General features: G+C 43.4%; 1 protein-coding gene across 4 annotated transcripts in view; it reads left to right on the forward strand.

The window, feature by feature from the left end:
- Positions 1–21,173, forward strand: part of MATN2 (matrilin 2) — a 126,675-nt gene that overhangs the window by 66,164 nt on the left and 39,338 nt on the right. For 3 of the 4 annotated variants that reach the window (XM_040625908.1, XM_040625907.1, XM_040625906.1), the window contains exons 5-6: positions 14–136; positions 12,356–12,478. In XM_040625908.1, coding sequence (XP_040481842.1) covers positions 14–136; positions 12,356–12,478 — 246 coding nt within the window. The remainder of the gene's footprint in view (positions 1–13; positions 137–12,355; positions 12,479–21,173) is intronic. The other variant, XM_040625909.1, reaches the window with a different exon arrangement.

A 21,173-nucleotide genomic window follows, 5' to 3' on the forward strand; every position in this document is an offset into this window, starting at 1 on the left:
GACTCTGCCCCAGTCCAGGATCTGTGTGCGGCGGGGGACCATGGCTGTGAGCAGCTCTGTGTGAATGTTCTGGGCTCCTTTGTCTGCCAGTGCTACAGTGGCTTCACGCTGGCCGAGGACGGGAAAAGATGTGTGGGTGAGTATTCCCCTGCCTTGTTTAATAAGGAAGGGCAAGTTGAGCAGAGCGAGGGGGAGGGGAGCTTCCCACGGATCTAACTGCTCTCCTTTGGGTTTCAACAAAGTGCTCTGTTCTCTGGTCGAGTTGTTAGTCAGAGTTTGAACTCTGAAGACTTCCTTTATGGCTGAGGCTATGTTCTCATTCGAGGTCCTCAGCCAAAGGCATCTTTCTGATCAGCTATGTAAATATAATTGTCCCTTTATATACCGCATGCCTTGAAAAGGACTGGGCGGATTTTCATCAAATGCAGAGGCTGTCTGAGATGGCCTGAGTTCAGTATAGCTCATGTGTTCTTCATGAGATTCCCTTGCTGGTGGGCGAGGTTGCTGAGTGGCACCTCAGAGATGGAGGCAGCCTTCCTGCTAAGTATGGATCTGCCCTCGATGGGCCCAAGGGACCACCAGGAACAAGAGCCCAGCTGTCTTGAGAAGACACCATTGTCAGAGGAGAGGAACGGTTACCTCAATAAGTTGCAAGGGCAGTGCTTAGAATTTCAGGCACCCACTTGCAATCAGTTCCGTGGCTTCCCACTTGGGCAACTCCACATTGTGTGACCTGGTTGGGGGTAAGAGAGGTGGGGGTGGCATCTGATTTCTTCAGTGAAGGATAAAGGCTCTCAGCACCTGTGAGCAGGCCAGCAGGTCCCTAATGCCACCTCCCAGTGTGTCTGCAAAGCCCCTTAAACTCACACGGTCTCATTCGTCCTTCCCCCAATAGTGCCTGGAAAGCAGTAGGTATTCAATTAACTGAACTCAGTACTTATAAGGCAAAAAATCTGGAGGCAGAGGAACGGAAAGGACTCGACTGACATCAGAGCTGGAACCTACTGACTAAATGCTGCATTTGCTCTCCCGTATCCCATTGATTTCAGGGAGATATGTTGTTATGCCTTGTTATGTCTTGCTTCCCATGGTGAACGATTATTATATTGCACACAGAATTTCCATTTTCCAGCACACTTTGATTCTTAGCTAAGGATGCAGAACGAAAGAGCAACAAAACAAAAGTATAGGGGGCATCTTCTTCGCAGGTGAGAATCGAGTGGGTTTGTTTGCTTGTTTTTACACACTGATGGGAAGGAAAAACTGCCCTCATCAGAGGTCCGCAAATGAAATTGGTCTCCTAAGCCTTAGAGGTTTTATTTATTTTTTTCTTAATCTGCTGGTGGCGACAGTGTTAGGTAGCAAGTTACCACATCCACTAATGCAGGCAAAAAAGAAGCCAACATGCTTCATTCATTTTTATTATGCAAGTAATACACTTGCATTGAGGATGAGGATTAAGCAGATGAGCCCTGGGTGATTTATGCCACTGATGAATTGTTGAACACTACCTCTGAAACTAATGATGTACTGTGTGTTGGCTAATTGAACTTAAATAAAAAAAAAGGATTAAGCAGATGAGAAGAATCACTATTAATAGTTTGTTGTATTTTCTGCCAGACTTTTCTCCATACACATATCTAATTCAACAGGCGCCTGGGTGGATCAGTCAGTTAAGCATCTGACTCTTGATTTCGGCTCAAGTCATGATCTCAGAGTTGTGAGATCAAGCCCCTTGGCACAGAGTCTGCTTGAGAGTCTCTCTCTCCTTCTCCCTCTCCCTCTCCCCCCACTCATGCACGTGCTCTAAATAAATAAATAAATAAACAAATAAATAAAATCTTTTTAAAAACTTGTAAAAAATATCTAATTCAAAACATTTTGTTAATGTTGAACAAAATGGGGTCATACTATTTATTTTGATTAACCTGTATTTTTTCCCTTACCAGTTGTTAAATGGGTAGAAGCTTTGGGTGCTCTTGGGTCAGAGGGAAATCAGGCCATCGGGAATAGGCCCGGTAGATAAGCTTCAAGAAAAAAGGGCGAGGGTCTCTGGTTAATTGGGTGAGGTAAGAAGCAGGGAAGGCCCAGAGCTTGTGTGGGTAACAAGGAGTCGATGGGGCAGAGGCAGTAGGGGCCGTGGCTGGGGCAGGAGGCCTGCCCTGGCCCTTGGGAAGCTGGAGGGTGGTGAGGAACCCAGTTTTCTGAGTATTGCCAAATGATTGCCTCATCATCCGTGTGTGGTAGAGAACCTTTGTTCTCTACCTTGAGGGTTTTGCTGTAACTTTTGGGGCTTGACATTTGTTGAAGAGCAACAAGCGTGAGCTTAGAAACTGTGGTTGCCGGCGAGCTGTTGTGGGCTGTGTTTATCACAGACGGGCATTTCTCTTGCTGCTGCCATCAGCATGTAAGAATGTCCGCCTATCCTCAGAGGGGGTGTCAAGGCAGATGAATGGGAAAATGGGAGAGACTGGGTGTGACCCAGACCTCATCCGTCAGATGTTCCGTCATCATCGTCCTCAACCAAGCACCTGACCTGTTGGAGGTGAGCAGTGAGATGATTAAGCACGGTGGACCTTTGTTGCCAGTTGCCTCGGTTAGGGAGACTGAACACATCTCCGGAAGGTCAAGTGCTGCTTGATGGGGCTATGCTGAGTGCAGAGCAAATGGCAGGAGTAAGAGAGGCTACAGAAGGTCAGAGAAGAGGGTCATTCTGATGGCCGGGGTGGGGAAAATCTGGGCAAGGAAGGAAGGGTAGCCATTGGACAGGTGTCCAAGGCAAGGGGAGACATGAAGGGCGGTAGTGGTGAGGATGTAGCAGTGCTTTCAGAGCTCGAGGGTGAAGTCTGGGTTGGGAGGGGCAGGCCTTGCTCCTGGGAGCAGGTAGATGGGGGCAAGACTATCACAGGAATGCCAGCCTGGAAGCTAAGCAGGCAATCTAACCTGAGGACAGCAGTCGGAAGGGGGCTTGTCAAAGATGGAGACTCCGGATGTCACACTTAGACAGGAAATTTAGAGAGGCAAAGGCTGGTAGGGACTCCAGAAGCATTCCATCAGCGGCTGGTCTGGATGGCCTGTATGTAGATGAGAATGTTAAGAATATGGGGACCATAAATCCCAGTTAATCCAGCATGATCCCAGTTTATGCCTGTTGGCTCAATTCTCAACAGCCCTCCCTTTCACTTTCAAAGGGGTTCTTTTCTGGGGTGATAAATTATAGGATCACCCTAGTTAAGGCCAGCCCGGCTTAAACAGTGGAAGAGACCGAGTCTGTTGAAGCAGAGAGTTCCTGCAGGTGTGAAGTAGAAGATGAAATTGAAGATACCAGCTGGAAACATAGCGTTCAGGGCTTTGAGAATCAGGCTGAAGAGTCTGGACTTCATCTCTGGAAGAGAGACCCTGAAGGGTTTCTAATTGGAAGTGACAAATGCAAAGCCTCATTTTAGGAAACTTAATCTCGTGGTGAACTGCAGGATGGAATCCAGAAGGAAGATGGTGAGGGATGGAAAGACCAGTTAGGAGGCTCTGGCAGTCCTCGAGGAGAGGTGACAAGGGCCAGAGTTTGAGCGACGACTGAAGAGATGGCGAGGGAAGGAGTAAGGAATAAGGAGGTGCTATAAATAAAGGGAGGCGGAAAAGTCAGAAGTCGCTCCTGAGTTTGAGCTGCCATGACTCTGACAGATCACGAGTAGGTTAGACAAGGTGAGTTTGAAGTGGAGGTCGGACCCTGGCAAGGCCGTGTTGGGAGGGAAGAGGAAAGAGCACCTTACGATGAGGGGAGTTTAGAACCAACAACGCAGCCAGGAAGCAGCACAGTGCGTTCCTTTCTAGATTTTAATTCCCATTTAGTTTTCACTTTCAATGCGTATTTGTGTGTTAGTTTTGACCTTCAGGACAGTGAGACCTGGGCTCCAATCCCAGTTCTGCTGCTCACTCGTCACGGGTCATTTCATTTCTGAGCCTCCGCTTTCTCATCCATATTGTAGAGTAATAATATCTACATCAGAGCGTGTTGTGGGATTAAATAAGGTAACGAGTCAAGTTTCTGATGCACACGAGGCCATTATTATCATTATTACAGAGTATATCACCATCGTCATCATTTCCTGGCCTTCCTGAAGTATGGAGTGAGGAGACAGTGAAGGCCTGAGCCTTGCTGGCCTGAGCCACATGTAGGGAGCAGGAGGGACAAGCGGGGCGGGGAAAATATCCGTGAAGGAACAGCCTAAGGTGGGGGAGGGGGGGGGAGGTGAGCAAAAGAATCAGAAGTCATGGAATATGATGGGAAAGAGAATTTCTAGGCCAGGTCAATATTAATGTCATGCTCCAGCGAGGCCAAAGGGAACGGAACTTAGAGAAAAAGCCATTGAGTTGAGTCACTGATTCATCTCAGCAAATATTTCCAAACTCTCTGCCAGGCAGTCTGCTGGCCGTTAGGGACACAAAGATGACCAGAAGCCCGCTGATAACGAGCAAGAGGAGTGGAACAGAGAGGGCAGATTTCAGGGGGAGGGGGAGGTGGTGAGACAATAGGAACAGCAAATCTAAATTATTTGTTTAAAGACGTGTAGTAGAAATTCATTACGTCCAGCTACAGGTGAACGGATGCAACCTTCCAAGCTGTGGTTCTAGCTCTTTGACTCATCCCAGAATTATGACCGTGACCTGCATGAAAATTCAATTCTTAGCCAGACTCAGGGCTTTCCAAGATAGCATTTCCATTTTTGAGTTAGAGGAACATTAAATTTTAGTGCTGAAGTCCCATTTCCCTAACTGCTCATTTCACTCTGGACAGCACTGAATTTATTTCCACATTCAGGTGATCGAGGGTGGATTCCCAGCCTAGGTCCTCCTTTTGCTTTAGTTGAGTTCCCTCTATTTGTAATCCATCAGCTGCCTCTAAAGCTGTGTTAATTTCCACCCAATGCTGCATTTTTCAAAGACCATTTATCTCTATTTTTAAGGGTCACTTTTCTGCTGTACTTGTTCGTCTGGTGTTTACCAACTGCCTTGTCTTTGGGGTAACTTGGGTCCTGTTTGCGTCTTATCTGCTGAAGCATATTGTAAACCCTTGGGGACAGAAGCCAATGATTGTACCCTTCCATCTTTCACAAAGCAGACTTGCAGGATGTTTCCATACATTGACTGAGGCTGAGTGATTGATCACAACCTCAAGCAGTGATGTATTTTTAAAAAACCTCATTCCCTTATTGTTTTTTAAATTACAAAATCAATTTTTGCATATTAAAGAAATTGTCGGAATATAGATGTGTATAAAGTCAAAACCTGACAGCCATTCCTCTTCAGTTTCACTTCCTGGAAGTAATCACTGCTAAAAGCTTGGCTTCTCCTTTCTGCCTTTCTGCTAAGATGTATATTTGCTTGTCATTACCATCCAGGGTTTAACACAATGCCTGATGTTTGGTAATTGCTCAATAAATGGTTGTGGAACAAACGGATGGCATTAAGGTATTTCTTAACCCCCAAATTCAATTTTATGTGAATAAAGACACAGGGTGTTAAAAACCTAATCTACATTTATTGAATGTTACTAAGTCCTAACGCCTGTTTGAAATACTTCATGTATTATTGCAACAACCCTATGAGGTGGGTACTCTTGTTACCACATTTTACAAGTCTCTTAACCTGTCTCTGTTTCAATGACTTTATCTGTAAATTGAGGATAACAATAATACATACCTTAAAGGATTGTTGTAAGGGTTCAATGAGTTGATATATGTAAGGCGTTTGCTAATATTATTACTGTCGTTATATTGTCTGATACATGGGCAACTGATAAACAGTAGCTGAATCTGAATTTCTGTATCCTTTTTATTTAAATATGTTATTTATTTATTTATTTATTTGAGTGAGAGAGAGAGAGAGAGAGAGCACGAGTGCAAGGGAGGGGAGGTGCAGAGAGGGAGGAAGAGGGAGAGAATCTCAAGCACACTCCGTGCTGTGCGCGAGCCCAGTGCGGGGCTTGATCTCCTGACCCTGAGATCATGATCTGAGCTGAAACCAAGAGTCAGATGCTTAACCAACTGAGCCACCTAGGCGCTCCAGAATATCTATAACCTTTATGAATTTTTGTCTTCTTATGAACGCTTGCATGTGATAGCATGTCAGATGCGTGCTACATTTACAAAATCATACTGAGGCCCATACCCAGAACAATGGTGGCACATAGCATGGGAATTTAGCATGGCATGACTGCTGACCTTCAGAGCTTTTCCCCTAGATTCTCCTCTATCAATGACCTTCAGTGAGGTGGGGAAGGTTGATAATTAAGTTGGGGACAAGGGATGGGAGGATCCATTTTTATATTGAAAGGTCAGCTTTTTAGGTCATCAGCTGACCACCCATGTTTGAAGCATGCCTCCCCCAATTCCAAGATGTTAAGTCCTGGATTTCTCCCGATACTGGTTTGCTAGGGCTGCCGTAACAAAACCACAGAGTGAGTGGCTTTAACATTAGAGCTTTATTTTCTCATAGTTCTGGAAGCTAGGATTCCAAGGTCAAGGCATCAGCAGGGTTGGTTTCTTCTGAGGTCTCTCTCCTTGACTTGTACAAGGCCAGTCCCTTCCTGCCTCTGCATATGGTCTTTCTTCTGGGTACACACGTACCTGGTGCCTCTGTGTGTGTCCAGATTTCCTCTTCTTACAAGGACTCCAGTCAGACTGGATTAGCGTCCCCCTGAATGGCCTCATCCTCATCGAATCACTTCTCTAAAGGTCCTACCTCCACATACAGTCACATTCGGACTGGGTTTAGGACTTACACATATGACTTTAGGGTGGGGAAGACCATTCAGCCCAGAACACTTCCCTGTTGTTACCGAAATCAATCAGAAACTCTCCGAGTTTCCGACTCCTGAATACAGAGATCCAGCTGTGCCCTCGGAGGAGACGTTTTGTGACTCTGACTCTATGTGTGTATCTTCTGTGAACTCAGCAAGTCGGCTGCTTCTACCATTTCTCTAATGATGAATTTGGTTTTTCTTACTCTGTCATCAACAAACATTAAAACCCCAATGCTCCTCTTTGAAATAGCCTATTTCTACTGATGCCATCCCCTCGCAGACTGATGCCGGCTGGGAAAACTTTGGAACGTGACCAGGTTGTAAATCAGACACCATCCATCTGAGGCTTCATTACCTTGCACCAAAGTATCATTTATCCTTGGACACAGCTGAGTGATTTTTCACAAATTAGGCAGAGACCGGCTTCTAACCCTGAGATTTTAACCCTTTGTGATCTGGAAGGCCGAATTCCCTACAGCCCGGGAATGACCCTTTCTGCTCGTAAAGGAGAGCATATGGATACGTCAGGCAAAACAACTGAGAAAGGGTTCAATCGAAGGAGATGAGGACTTGGGACAGCAGGAGCGTCTGAGTCCCACACATGGAGCGCCTCCATACACGTGCTCCTGAAACTTGGCCTCTCTTTTTACAAGGACAGTTTTGCAACCAAGGAAGTTATGCCAGGAACCCAAAGCATGTGGCAAAGGGTGTCAGAGTTGAATGGACTGGCACTCTCTTGGTCTTAGAAAGCTTTTAGGTTCACACACTTGGAGGGGGCTCTTCCACATCTGATGTGCTTACGGCCTCCTCTGCTGTCCCCAGCGGCCTGGCAGCAAGCTGGTGAGTGGCCCTCAAATCAAGGGGCGATTGGACACCTTGGGGTTTTCCAGGCCAGGGTCTTGAGGCCCAGGAATGCTTGAATCCTGCCTTGCCAACCCCCCCTCTCCCCTTCAGTTCCACGGATTGCTGAGCACACACAAAACAAAACCAGCAAGAGAATCCAAGTCCAGGAGAAGCCTTCTTAGCCTGTGAGCTTGAGCCTGTGGTTGGCCGATGGATGGAAAGTGTCTTTCAAAGAGTGGAATCGTAAAAAAACCACATATCCAAACCTATCTTGACCTTTTTGTTTTTATTTAAAACATATAAATGTGCTTTTAACAAAAATTACCCTTAATGACCCTTTTAAAGAGTACTAATTTTAAGTTCATTTTTTAAATCTATGATTAAAAAATTTTTTTCTTGCATAAATCATATCCGTAATGTACTGTCCACGATTTTCAATTTTGGTTTCTTTAAATTGGAGCAAGAATTTGAAGACTTCTGTAAAGCAATCTAAGGGTAGAATCCTTGTAAATTTTTATGAAAATTAACCCAATCTTCTATGTGTTTTATCCATGCCTGGTTCTATAGCAATTTTGGTTAGCAAATTGCTTTAATTAGGTCTTCCCAAAGCTTTCAATTTAGTTTTTATTTTTTTAAAAAGTCGATTTATTTTAATGCTTATATTTAGTTGGTTTTTATAGTATTTGTAATTAAGTACAATAACATGTACAAATGGCGTATATAGCTTTGGGAACAAAACCAATTTTAACTCTTTTTGGCAGTGGTTCTCAAATTTTAACGTGCCTCAGAATCATCTGGAGGGCTTGTTAAAACACGCATTCTTGGGCCCTACACCCAGTTTCTGATTCACTAAGTCTGTAGCGGGGCCTGAGAATGTGCATGACTAACACGTTCTCAAGGGATGATTGTTGCAGCTGTCTCACCACCACATTTTAAGAAGCAATGCTTTATAAGCATACAGTCAGGCAATAGGGAAAGCACACAGGTGTTCTGGAGCACAGGTGTCCCACCGTAGCTGCTTTATAAGCATGCAACCCAGTCACAGCTGTTCCGAAGCACAGGTGTTCCAGCAGCCTGGAGCACTTCGTATGCTCTGGGCATCAGGTCCCATATTTTCAGAGGGAATGAAAAGCATTGATTGATCAGGAATTTGTTAAGGGGAGGTCAGTTAAAAGAGCTTCTTCCGTATAACTCTTATTAACCGCCTGATCCAACACTTGATGTTCTAGAGCATTCTGGAAAAATGCAGGTTGGAGTATGGGCCTTAGATTTTAGGCTTAAGTAAAACCTCCAGCCTGTCCTCACTCTAATAAAGGGCCAACACACTCACATGTCTCTCTGAGGGACTGAGCCAGCTGGGCTCAGAAATGACACCCCATGGTGTGTAAGCGGAAGTTTCAAGAGAGAGGGAGAATCTGAGTTTCTGACTGTAGGTATAGCTCGCTGCCCACTCATCGTTGTACTGTCAATGTCCTGCAACCTGGAAGTCAGAGTAGCAGCTCTTCTCTTTGTTGGGGACACTGAAAAGTAGGCGGCCTGAGGTAGGAGAGGCTGACTGATGGCAGATACCCCTGTCAGTGGTTGAGAGATTTTTAAGATGGCAGATGAGGCCCAGCATGGGGAGGTCAGAGGTCGGAGGTGCCCACTGCTAACACAGGTCGGTGTGAGCCACAGCATGGCCCACTCCTATGACGGGCCGACTGGGACCCATCCTAGGGCTTGGTCTCAGGGTCCTCCGTTTCCACGAGTATTTGTGCAATGTTACAGTGGTTCTTGAACGATGAGACGTTAACTTTTAGAAGAATTTGGTGCCAGAGCACTATTTATGATATGACTCCACTCCAGCAACTGGCTAAGGTCCCATGACTTGCAGATCCTGCGACTATGTGAATGTCCTGTCCCCGCAATGGCCTGTGTATTGAACCCTCAAACATTAGGTGCTATTAGAACTCTTCAGGGAGGCGAAGTCACAAAAATGATACTTTAGACAAAAACTTAATGAAGCCTGGAAGCAAAAGGATAAGCACAACACAGCCTTTAAAATTCTGTAGCTTTTTCCTTTGCGTCTTTTGATTACTATGCTAAGTATGCCTTTATCTCCCCAGTGTGTGGTTTTGGTTTTCAAATCACACATGTGTATTAATTGTGGATCCCATTTCCTTTTTTTTTATTTCCAAGTTTTTGATATCAGAATATCCTAAAATGTTATAGAGGGAAATGGTTTTTAAAAAATTAATTAATTAATTTGGGAAAGGGGGAGGGGCGGAGAGAGAGGGAGAGAGAAACTTAAGCAGACTGTGCGCTGAGTGAGGAGCTAGACATGGGGCTTGATCTCACGACCCTGAGAACACAACCTAAGTCAAAACCAAGAGTCGGATGCTTACCTGACTGAGCCACCCAGGCCCCAAGGGAAATGTTTTTTAAAGGAAAAACAAATCATCCATAGTTCTACCACTTTAACACTGCAAGGATTTTTATTTCTAATTTTCTAGGCTTTAGGCATGCCTAGGAGCTCTAGTTCACCTGGGTATAATCCCTGTAAATATTCAATTTTGAGATCTACTTTTTTCACCAAATTTTATCTGTCTTCCTATTTACAATTATGTTAGGATGATAATGTTGATAACTGTCTAATGCCCCAAATGGAACTCCTGATCTTCTCCCGCAAAACCCACTGTGCCTCCCCCGTCAGATGACGGCAGCCCATCCTCACACCAGATCCCCCAAGTCAGTCTTCCTCCCTCTCTTTTCCTCTTGCCCATTTCTATTCCAGCAGGACCCCCACTGTCCCCTCCTCACCTTACACCTTGTGTATTAGCTTCCCAGGGCCACCATCACAAAAGACCACAAACTGGGGGACTTAACTCAACAGAAAGGTATTGCCTCCTGGTTCTGGGCTAGAAGGATGAAGCTGAGGTGCTGGCGGGACCGTGTTCCCACTGGAACTTGTGGGGGACAATCCTTCCTTGGCCTGGCAGTACGTTGACCCTGGCTCTCCTCAGCCTGCGGCCACATCACTCCAGCCGCCGACCTCACGTGGCATTCTCCACGTGTGTGCACATCTTCACGCGGCCTTCTCCTCTCCCTGTAAGGACACCAGCCGTAGTGGGTTAGGGCCCACCCGTAGGAGCGCATCACCACTCCATTGTATCCACAAAGACCCTGTTTCCAAATACGATCACATTCACAGGTACCGAGATGAGGACTTCCGCATATCTTTTTGGGGAACACGTTTAGGCCAGAACACCCAGAACACTGCTCCCCTGTCTCCACCACCCCCCCCGGGCCCCACACCCAAATCCTGCTTTCTGCCTCCTCCTTTCCTCACTGGGATGATTGTAGTCGTCGATCTGGTTTACTCCTGTCATACTTGCTCTCTGTGGTCTGTTCTCCATTCCTGTGTCCAGAACCTTCCAGTGACTCCCTGGTCATTCAGAGTAAAAACCAAAGTCATCGCGGTGGCCTCAGTGTGTCCTGACACGCACTCATCCTCCTCCCACCGGCTCTGCTGCAGCCAAGCCGGCCTCCCTGCGGGTCCTTCTGATGACCACCTCGCAGCCTTCCTGCTTGTTGTTCGTTTTGCCCCAGTGCTTCTCCCTCGCAGTTAACCGCTTGGCTCGTCCCTCATTCAAGACTCTGCCCAAATGCCGCCTTCTCCTGAGGCCTCTCCTGGCCACTTCTGCTACCGTCCACCGTCCTTCCCGCCACCCCACAGTTTCTGTTCCTTTTCCCCAGAATACTCTCCACCTTCTACAGGACGATCTGATGTACTTATTTATTTTATTTTTTGACCACCACCATCATCCAAATGTAAGCTCCTTGAGACTGGCATCTGCGTCCGTTTTGTTTTTTGCTCTATCCTCAGATGCTAAAACAGGGCCAGGCCTGGGGTAGGTGTTCAGCAGACACTTGTAGAATTAAAGAGAATTAGGACAAGACATTTTTCTCATAATTTACTAAAGCATTTACCATTATGAAATGTTCGTCTTATTTTCCAGATTGTTTTTGTCGCCGTAAATAATGCTGCTATAAATAGCTGATTTCCTATAGTTAATCTCCCCCTTTTCTCAATGATTTCTTTGGGTCCCATTTCCACAGTGAACATTGTCAAATGTCCTTCCAAGTGGATTTTTGTCAATTTATGATGCCACCAGCATGAATAGCTCTGACTCCCTTTCCAGGACGCCTGGCCACTGTTGGGTTTTGTCCTATCCTTATTTGTGCAGTTTAATAGTTATAAGGGTTGTAAGCCTTGTGATGGTGTTGATTCGTGTATCTTTATTTTAAAAAAGATTTTATTTGTTTATTTAAGAAAGAGAGAATGAGCCAGGCTCCCCGCTGAGTAGGGAGCCTGAGGCGGGACTCAATCCCAGGACCCTGAGATCGTGACCTAAGCCCAAGGTAGATGCTTAACGGACTGAGCCACCCAGGTGCCCCTGATTTGCATTTCTTTAACGTTTAAATACAATTGGTCGTGTGTTCTTTAGTTTATCTTCTGCTATAAACTGCCTGATCTAGACCCCTGATTATTTTTCGGGTGGTGGGTGGGGGAGAAGGCTTGGATCCGTATTTATTTATCCATATTTTATGAGGGCAATGATATTAATCTTCATTTATATTCGCTATAAGTATGCTATTATTTCCATTCCATCTCACTAGTTCCTTTCCTGTTTGCGTTTCTGCTTCAACTCTGGGTTTGAACATTTACAGCTGTGGACTACTGCGCCTCAGAGAACCACGGATGCGAACATGAGTGTGTGAATGCGGACGGCTCCTACTTTTGCCGGTGCCCTAAGGGATTTGCTCTTAACCCAGATAAGAAAACATGCACAAGTAAGTTACATTAAAAAAATGTGTGTGTGTGTGGGGGGGGGTTTGGCCAGTTTTTGGACCTAACATTTTATTTACTTACTGTTATTTTAATTCCCGTGCAGTTACCATACGGTGTCGTACTAGTGTCAGATGTACGATACAGTGATTCAACAACAGCAACGGCATTTTTGTGATGCTCTTGCTACGGGCCCTGTGGCCACGGGACCTCTCCCAGGCATATCGTAGCCCAGGATTATGTGCTGGGAGTCTGATACCTTCTGCCCCTGTTTCCCTTTGTCAGGCCTTTCTTCCCTTGTCCCAGGACTGTAGCCCACCCTGTCTGAACCTCACTCTTCGAGGCACTTGGCAGAAGTGTGGTTCATCGGAGAGCACATGTGGGAGCGTTCTTCCAGCATCTGCTGACCGTCGGACCGTCTTACTTCATGCTGGCTCGGCCAGGCTGTGCCCATCAGTATTAACAGAGCTTAGGAAACACTTTCACTGAAGCCTTGTGGCTTGTGGGCTTTTGCTCTGACTGCACACAAGTACAGGAAAAACGCTGAGCCTAAAGGAGTTGAGTGTGGTTGCTTTGGGGTGGGGGAGGGGTGGGCGGAGGGTGGTTTGCAGAGAATTGCTCGTTCTTTTATTTGACATAGTGAGTAGTATTTGATTTCGACTAGCACACACAAATCAGAATTAATTTGAGCTCCCCAAATCTGACCATAAAAATTTATAAACTATAGGTGTTTTGCAAAAGGACGGCAAAAGCGTTCTTTTACATGTAAGTGTATGTCAGAGCCCCGAAGAGCTTGCGTATGGGTTATCACCCTGTAGGGGCTTCACTTGAGAGAAGCTTGGTTTTCAAGTGTTAGGGCCCAGCATTTTTAAAAAGTGAAGTGTTTTGTTGTTTTTTTAAGATTTTATCTCTTTATTTGAGAGAGTGCACATGAAAGAGAGAGAACACAAGCAGGGGGAAAGGCAGCGGCGGGAGGAGTAGAAGCAGACTCCCCACTGAGCAGGGAGCCCGATGTGGGGCTCGATCCCAGGACCCCGGGATCATGACCTGAGCCGAAGTCAGCCGCTTAACCGACTGAACCACCCAGGGGCCCTAAAAAGTGAAGTTTAATAGCAGGTTAGCCTAACTCATCTCTGAAACATACATTGGTGAGAAAACAGGATTGCGATTCATAAAAAGTTCATGTACCCACGACCTTTCTAAAATGAATCGATTATGGAAAGCAGGATATACTTGCACAGTGTTTTAAAAAGTATCCCCCACAAAACTCCTGAAATATAAACTTGCCCTTCAATCCCTAAATATCAGCAGCTTACAAACACTGGAGCTGGAGGTAGGGGTGGAGCGTGCAGCTGCAAGGGACACATTTCTGGAAAGCTAACCATGTGCCAGTAGCAAGGAACAAGGCAGGTCCTTCCTGGAGGACAAGGTATCTAGGCTGAGACTTCAAGTCAGAGCCGTCATTTATTTACCTGGCAAAGATGGCTGAGACGGGGGTGGGGGGATTGGGCAGGAGGAGGAAGGAAGTGCAGAGATAGGAGCCAGACAGGCTCAACCCGTGCCTGGCACAGGACCTACACTCAGTTTATTGAAAGAAGTGAATGAATGAGTGGACTCCTCTGTCCCTAGTCTCCCTTCCCTTCTGATTTTCTGAGCCATAAGCCAGCAGCCTGGGCTGCGGTCATGGCTGGGAACGTGGTTGCTGGGCTGAGAGGTCAATTCTCTTCATCAGAGAGGAGGCCGTGTGTGTGTGTGTGTGTGTGTGTGTGTGTGTGTGTGTGTGCTGCCAAGGGACAACATCGGCTTCAGATCAGTATCTCCTCTTTCGCTGGGTGATCTTGGGCAAGTTATTCGTGCCTCAGTTTCCTCAACTAATAGGGGATGATAATACTGCCTTCTTCATAGTGTTGTCTTGAAAACTAAATGAAATCATCCATATAAACCATTAGGCAAATTGTCTGGTGCTGAACAAGTTCTTTTAAGGGATGATCCCACCTTCAAAGACTTTAAATTGGTATTTATTGAGCATATACCACACGCCTGAGCTAAGTTTAATAGTGCATAAAAAATTCAAGACTTGGCCCCAGGCTTCCACTGGGATGAGACTTGGAAGAAAACACACCTCCTATCCAGTCTCCCTCCTGCTTCTGCAGAACTCCGTCCCGGCCGGGGTCCCTGTGCCCAGTTCCCAGGGCCTCATCATCACCCCCACCCTGTGGCTCAGCATGTCTCCTATCCCAGAAGCTCTTGGGACACGGAGGATTCCAAGCCCCAGGATGCTGCGGGCAAGGGGACCCTGGCAGTGGACACAGGGGCATTGGGAGGAGAGGTCTGGCTGGGAGGCAGGGGATGGACTGGTCCAGCTGGGAGGCCTCACCAGTTAGGCACTGAGCCCGGCAATCCAGCTGTCTCTGGGTCCTGGTCCAGTCCAGACGCAGAAGTGGGCAGAGAGGAGTGCTGGGCACTTACAGGGGTCTGCGCAGGCAGCATAGGGGAGATGTGTCCCCTAGAAAAAGGACCCCCTTCTCCCCATGCTTGGGAGCAGGGCGAGAGCCAGACCTGGGGAGCTTGCTGGCGAGGGGAAAGGGACCCCTGGCTCACTTGGAAAGCTGCGAGAGTGGGAAATAAAGCGAAATCCAGCGGTAAGAACTGCAAGCCTTGGGAGCACCCCACATCTGTGAGGGACAAGAACAGGAACTGAGAAATAGGGGCCAGTTAAAAAGACAGAAACAGGATGGAGGCAGATAGTCAGAGTCCAGGCAGCCATCCTGTTAGTCATTAATGAACCATCACGCCAGCTTCCAGCCAAGTCGGCCTGGCTGCTGCTGTGATGTTGAGAGATCTTTGAAAACATTTTTTCCACGTCTCATAAACTTGCAGAAAATGAAATAAAACAAAAGACACTCAGTCGCTTAAATGTCGTCTCTATTTTTAACCAAGAGTATATTTGAGGGCTTCATCCAATTAGTAAGTATATAATTACGGTCTGGAAAAGTAGACTGTCAAGGGGATGTACCAAGTATGGTTAATTTATGATTAAGCCAAAATGTACAGAATAGAGCTTTATGTTCCTGAACAAATAATATAATTTAAAATAAGTACTCAAAAAAGCACAACTTTTTATATCAATTCTTTACCCTAAAGCAACCCATCCAAACCTATCTGAATATTTGGTAGAGGGGAGAAGAGTAGAAATATGCAGGTACCATGAATTTGCAAACTATTGGCAAGACTTTTTTTCATTACGGTAAAAATATATGTACTAAATTTACCCCCGGACCCGTTTTAAAGCGTACAGTCCAGTGGCATGAAGAACACTCATGTTGTGCAACCATCCCCGCCATCCAGCTCCCGAACTTTCCATCTCCCCAAACTGAATCTCGTCCTTATTAAATAACTCCCCATTCCCTCCCCAGCCCCCAGCCCCTGGCAACCACCCTTCCACTTTCTGTCTGTTTGAATTTGACTATTCTAGGTCCCTCGTGTAGGTAGAATCATAACAATATTTGTCCTTTTGTGACTGGCTTGTTTCACTTGACATAATGTCTCCAAGATTCACCCATCCATGTTGTAGCCTGTGTCAGAATCTCCTTCTCTGTTAAGGCTGAGTAATATTCCGTTGTACGTAGATGTCACATTTTGTTTTTTCGCTCATCTGTCACTAGCTACCTGGCTTGCTTCCCCCTCTGGGCTGTAGTGAATAATGCTGCTGTGAACGTGAACATACCCGTATCTGTTCAAGCCCCTGCTTTCAAACTGATGATCATATTATGGCAAGACTTTCGGAGGTCTAATTTGAGCATGAGGACACTCTCAGATGTTCAGGGTCTTTTCATGGGAAAGATAGAGGACTTCTGTCCACTGGACAGGAATTCACGTCTTGGTCTCAAGGAGACTGGGTTTCACGTCTCATGCTTAGTCATCTCGTACCTGTGATAATGAGTTAAGGCAATTATAGACATTTGTAATTTATGTAATAGCATGTTGCTATTTATTATTTACTGACTTTGAGATCATTATACTCATTATTTTTTAGACTCCATTGATAACTTGTACCACATTTTCATCCTTTTTTCAACTAGGGATGCTTTGCACAAAGTAAAGTACTACATGAATATTTATAATTTCATTAAAATTGAAACACAGAAAAAGGGAATAATTTTATAATGAAGCAGCAGCATAAAATATAGAATGTGTAAAATGTATCAGTCTTTGGGTTTCCTGGCCAGCTCGTGGTTAAGCTACTGTAAAATGCCACTTACTTTTATGAGACCTATGTGTGTGAATCAAAGACTCTCATTTGGAGGCAGCCTTAAAGTTCAACCTAGTTCTAGCCCAACCACCCATCCTCCAATGTTCCCACCATGCCATTGTCCAGCCTGCACTTGAATACTCCTACTGACAGGACATTCACTACACCGCATGCAGTGTATTTCATTTCGTGCAGCTCTAACTCTTAGAAAGTGATTCCTTAAACTGAGCTCATAACTACTTCCTTGTACTTTGAAACCAACAGAACAAATTAAGCTTCCTGTATTTTCTTGGTCACTAAGACTGAGTCATATCAGAATACTTTATTTCATTTAGTAGACTAGCCAGGCATGGAAAATGTGGTAGGAACTATCTATACTTTCATAGACATTCACCCAGTTTGCTGACCAAAGCCCTGTACCCCATAGACCAGATGGAGAAATGTGTGCTGGATGAAAGAATAATTGGTTGGGTCTGTAACTGGCTGAATGTCTGTACCCAGAAGATGTTAATTGCTGAGCTGAAATCCTCATGGAAGGAGTTTTTTTAAGCAGCCTGGCAAAAAGAAGCCTGAAGTGTGTGAGATCTGTCTTATATCTTTAGTGACCCCTTGTTGGTTCTTACACATCTAAACCCTCCAAAACACTCTATTAAGAGTAATACTGATCACTATTTATTCATGCAACAAATGTTTGTTGAGCACCTGCTATATAACCAGATACTATTGGAGACACTGAGCATGCAGTGGTAAAGTAAAACAGACCAAAACACTTCTGTCCTTATGGACATTCTATTGGAACAGAGTAAGACGGGCTCACAAGAAAGTGGCATTTGATCAAAGACTTGAAAGAGGTGAGGGAAGGAGGAGACTTTTGAAGTAGGGGAAACAGCACCAGTGCAAAGGCCCTGAGGCAGGCATTATGAGGCTTGGCAATGTTGAGGGAAAGCAAGGAAGTCCACGTGACTAGAACAGAGTGAGACATAGTAATGTAGTGTTGTGGTCCATGGAGCGTAGAGCCTGTCCTCTCTGTAGCCATATGCTTGAATCCCCAAATTCCAGTGATATCTGTGAGCTCATAGTCACTTCCCTATTGTAAAAAGCTAAACTGGCTTTGTTTGTTGCCTGTATTTTGTGTTTTGGATATAGACATCAAAAGCTATACATATTGTCCCCGGCAATTTTGCCTGATTATTTTCTTCTCTGTTACTGGGCACTTCCCACACTATTCTTTTTTTCCATTTTTTTCAATGCTGTTTTCCATGGGAACTAATTTCACAATTATGAACATGTATACTTATTTTTAATACCTTTTTTGATTATAAAAGTTACATATGCTTATCGTAGAAAACTGGATCACATAGAAATGAAATCGTGTAAAATGAACTGATCTATACCCTCATCACCCAGAGATAACCATGGTTAATACTGATTTCCTATGTTTCTCTCCAGTCTTTTTTTTAATGCATGTGAATATATTTTTATAGAGTTGAGGTCATATGGTATAACATTAAATTATGAGTATTTTCACATGTCATTTAAATGCTATCAAAAATATTTAAAAAACATTTTAATGTCTGCGTGATGATCCATCATATGTAGGTATCACAAGTTGTTCAACAGTTTTTTTGGCTGTTCAAATTGTATTGTGATAAATATCCTCATATGTAAGTCTTTGCATTTCTTTTTTTTTAATTTATTTTTTTAAGATTTTATTTATTTATTTATTTATTTATTTATTTATTTATTTATTTATTTGACAGCAGAGCAGGGAGCCCGATGTGGGGCTCGATCCCAGGACCCTGGGATCACACCCTGAGCTGAAGGCAGATGCTTAATGACTGAGCCACCCAGGTGCCCCAGTCTTTGCATTTCTGACCAGGAATAAAACATAAAAGGAAATTTATTGAATCAAAGGCTGTTAACAATTTTAAGGCTTTTGATGTATTTTGCAAAATTATTTTCCAAAAATTTGGTAACAACTTATACTCCACTGGAAGTGTTTTGAGGAGGTGATTTAAAAATTTTTTTGCTAACTTGCTAAGAGAAAAAATTTTCTCATTGCTTTATTATCATGTCTAATTACCTTTCTTCATAAAATTATATAGTAATATGTAGAGATAATTGACAAATATATGTTTTTGGTGTTGCTATTTGATTAATGAATAGTCTGTTCAAGTTAAAATTAACTCAAGAAGAAATAGATCATGTGAATAAGGCCTCTATCTATTAAAAGAAATTGAACTTGTACTTATAAACCATCCCACAAAGAAAACACTAGACTAGTTGTCTTAACCGGTGAATTCTACCAAACATTTGAGGAAGAACTAATACTAGTTTTATACAAATTCTTCGAGAAAATCAAAGAAGAGGAAACATTTTTCAACTTACTCCGTGACGCCAGTATTACTCCAATACAAAACTCAGAAAAACACATTACAAGAAGAGAAAACTACACACAAATATTCCTCATCAAATACATGTAAAAGTTCTTTAGTATTTTTAGCAACCAAATCCTACGATATATGAAAAGGATAGTGCATTTGGACCAAGTGAGATTTATCCCAGGAATTCAAGGCTCATTTAACGTTCAAACCTTGATCAATGTAATTCACAATATTAACATACAAAAAAGCAGAAACCATAATAGCCCAACTCAATAGATACAGAAAGAGCACTGGACAAGACCTGACATTCCTATGATTTTTAAAAGAAAAAACCTCTCCGCAAATGAGGAATGATGAGAACTGCCTGGATCTGATAAGGTGCATCAATGGAGAAACCATCAGGTCACATCATACTTAATGATGAAAGACTGAATGCTTTCCTTATAAGATTAGAAACAAAACAGGATACCCATTGTCACCACCTCCTATTAGCATTGGACTATAGGTTCTGGCCATTGTAATAAGGAAGAAAAAAAGAAATGAAATCTGGATTAGAGAGGAAGAATAAAAGCATCTTTATTAACAGAAAACATGATCATCTGTGTAGATAATTCAGTGGAGTCTACAAAAAAGTTCCTGGAACTTTTAAGTGAGTTTTGCAAGGTTGCAGGATACAAGGTCTATATGCAAAACACAACTATTTTTAATATTTTTTCAGTGGAAAATCAAAATTAAAAAATGCTATTTACCATAGCATTAAAAATGTGTAGTTACTTATAGATAAATTTGACAAAAAATGTGAAAGACCTATACACTGAAAGCTACAAAACATTGCTAAGGGAAATTAAAGACTTAACAAAAGAGATGTATCATGTTCATGGATCAGAAGACTTAATAGTCTGTCCTTTCCAAAGTAATTTATACATCAAAACAATATCATGATCCTAGCATGCTTTTTTGTAGAAACTGACATGCTGATTCTAAAATATATGTGAAAATGCAAAGGATTAAAACAGTTAAATGAATTTTGAAAACGATGCACAGAATTGGAGAACTTAAACTTCTTGATTTTTAATGCTAATTATAAAGCAACAGGAATCAAGACTCTGTGGTATTGGTGTAAAGATGGATGTATAGGTCAATAGGACAGCATAGAGTCCAGAAATAGATCTACACATGTATGGTGAAATGATTTTCAGTAAAGATGCCAAGGCAATTAATGGGGGAAAGGATAATGTCTTCCAGAAATGGAACAACTGGATTGCAAAAAACCCCCCAAAAACAAAAAGCAACTTCACGTTCAGCTCATACCACATACAAAAATTAACTTGAAATGGATTTTAAACTTAAATATAAGAATAAAAATTATAAAAATTCTAGACAAAAACATAGGAGATTTTAGTGACCCTGGGTATGGCAAAGATGTCCTAAATAGATTATTTTAAATTATTAAAAAATTAAAAATGGATAACTTGAACTTCATCAAAACTAAAGCTCTTGTTCTTCAAAAGATACCATTATAAAAATGAAAAGGCAAGCCATGGACTGAAAAAGAAATACTTGCAAAAATTATATCCAACAAAAGATTTATATTTAGAATATGTAAAAAACTCTTGAAGCTTAATAATGAGACAAACAACCCAATAAAAATGGACAAAAGATTTGAACAGAGACTTCGCTAAAGAGGATATAGAGATGGCAAAGAAGCATATGAAAATATATTCAACAGTGTTAGTAATTACAGAAATGAAAAATAAAACCATAATAAGATAATTACCACACCCTAAAAGAATGGCTAAAATGACCAAGTGTTGGTAAGGATGTGGAGCAATTGGAACTCTCATAAACTGCTGTTGAGAATGTTTAAGAAATTAAGCACATGTTGGCCGTATGACCCACCAATTCTACTCCTAGATGTTGACTCAAGAGAAATAAAAGCATATGTCTACGTAAAGACCTATACATGAATGTCCTTGGCTACTTTATTTGTGATAGCCCCAAACTAGAAACAACTCAAATCCTAACACCAGGTAAATGGATAAATAAATTGTGGTATAGCCATGT

The sequence above is a fragment of the Ursus maritimus genome, unplaced genomic scaffold (genome assembly GCF_017311325.1).
Source record: "Ursus maritimus isolate PB19 unplaced genomic scaffold, ASM1731132v1 scaffold_9, whole genome shotgun sequence".
Lineage (NCBI taxonomy): Eukaryota > Metazoa > Chordata > Mammalia > Carnivora > Ursidae > Ursus > Ursus maritimus.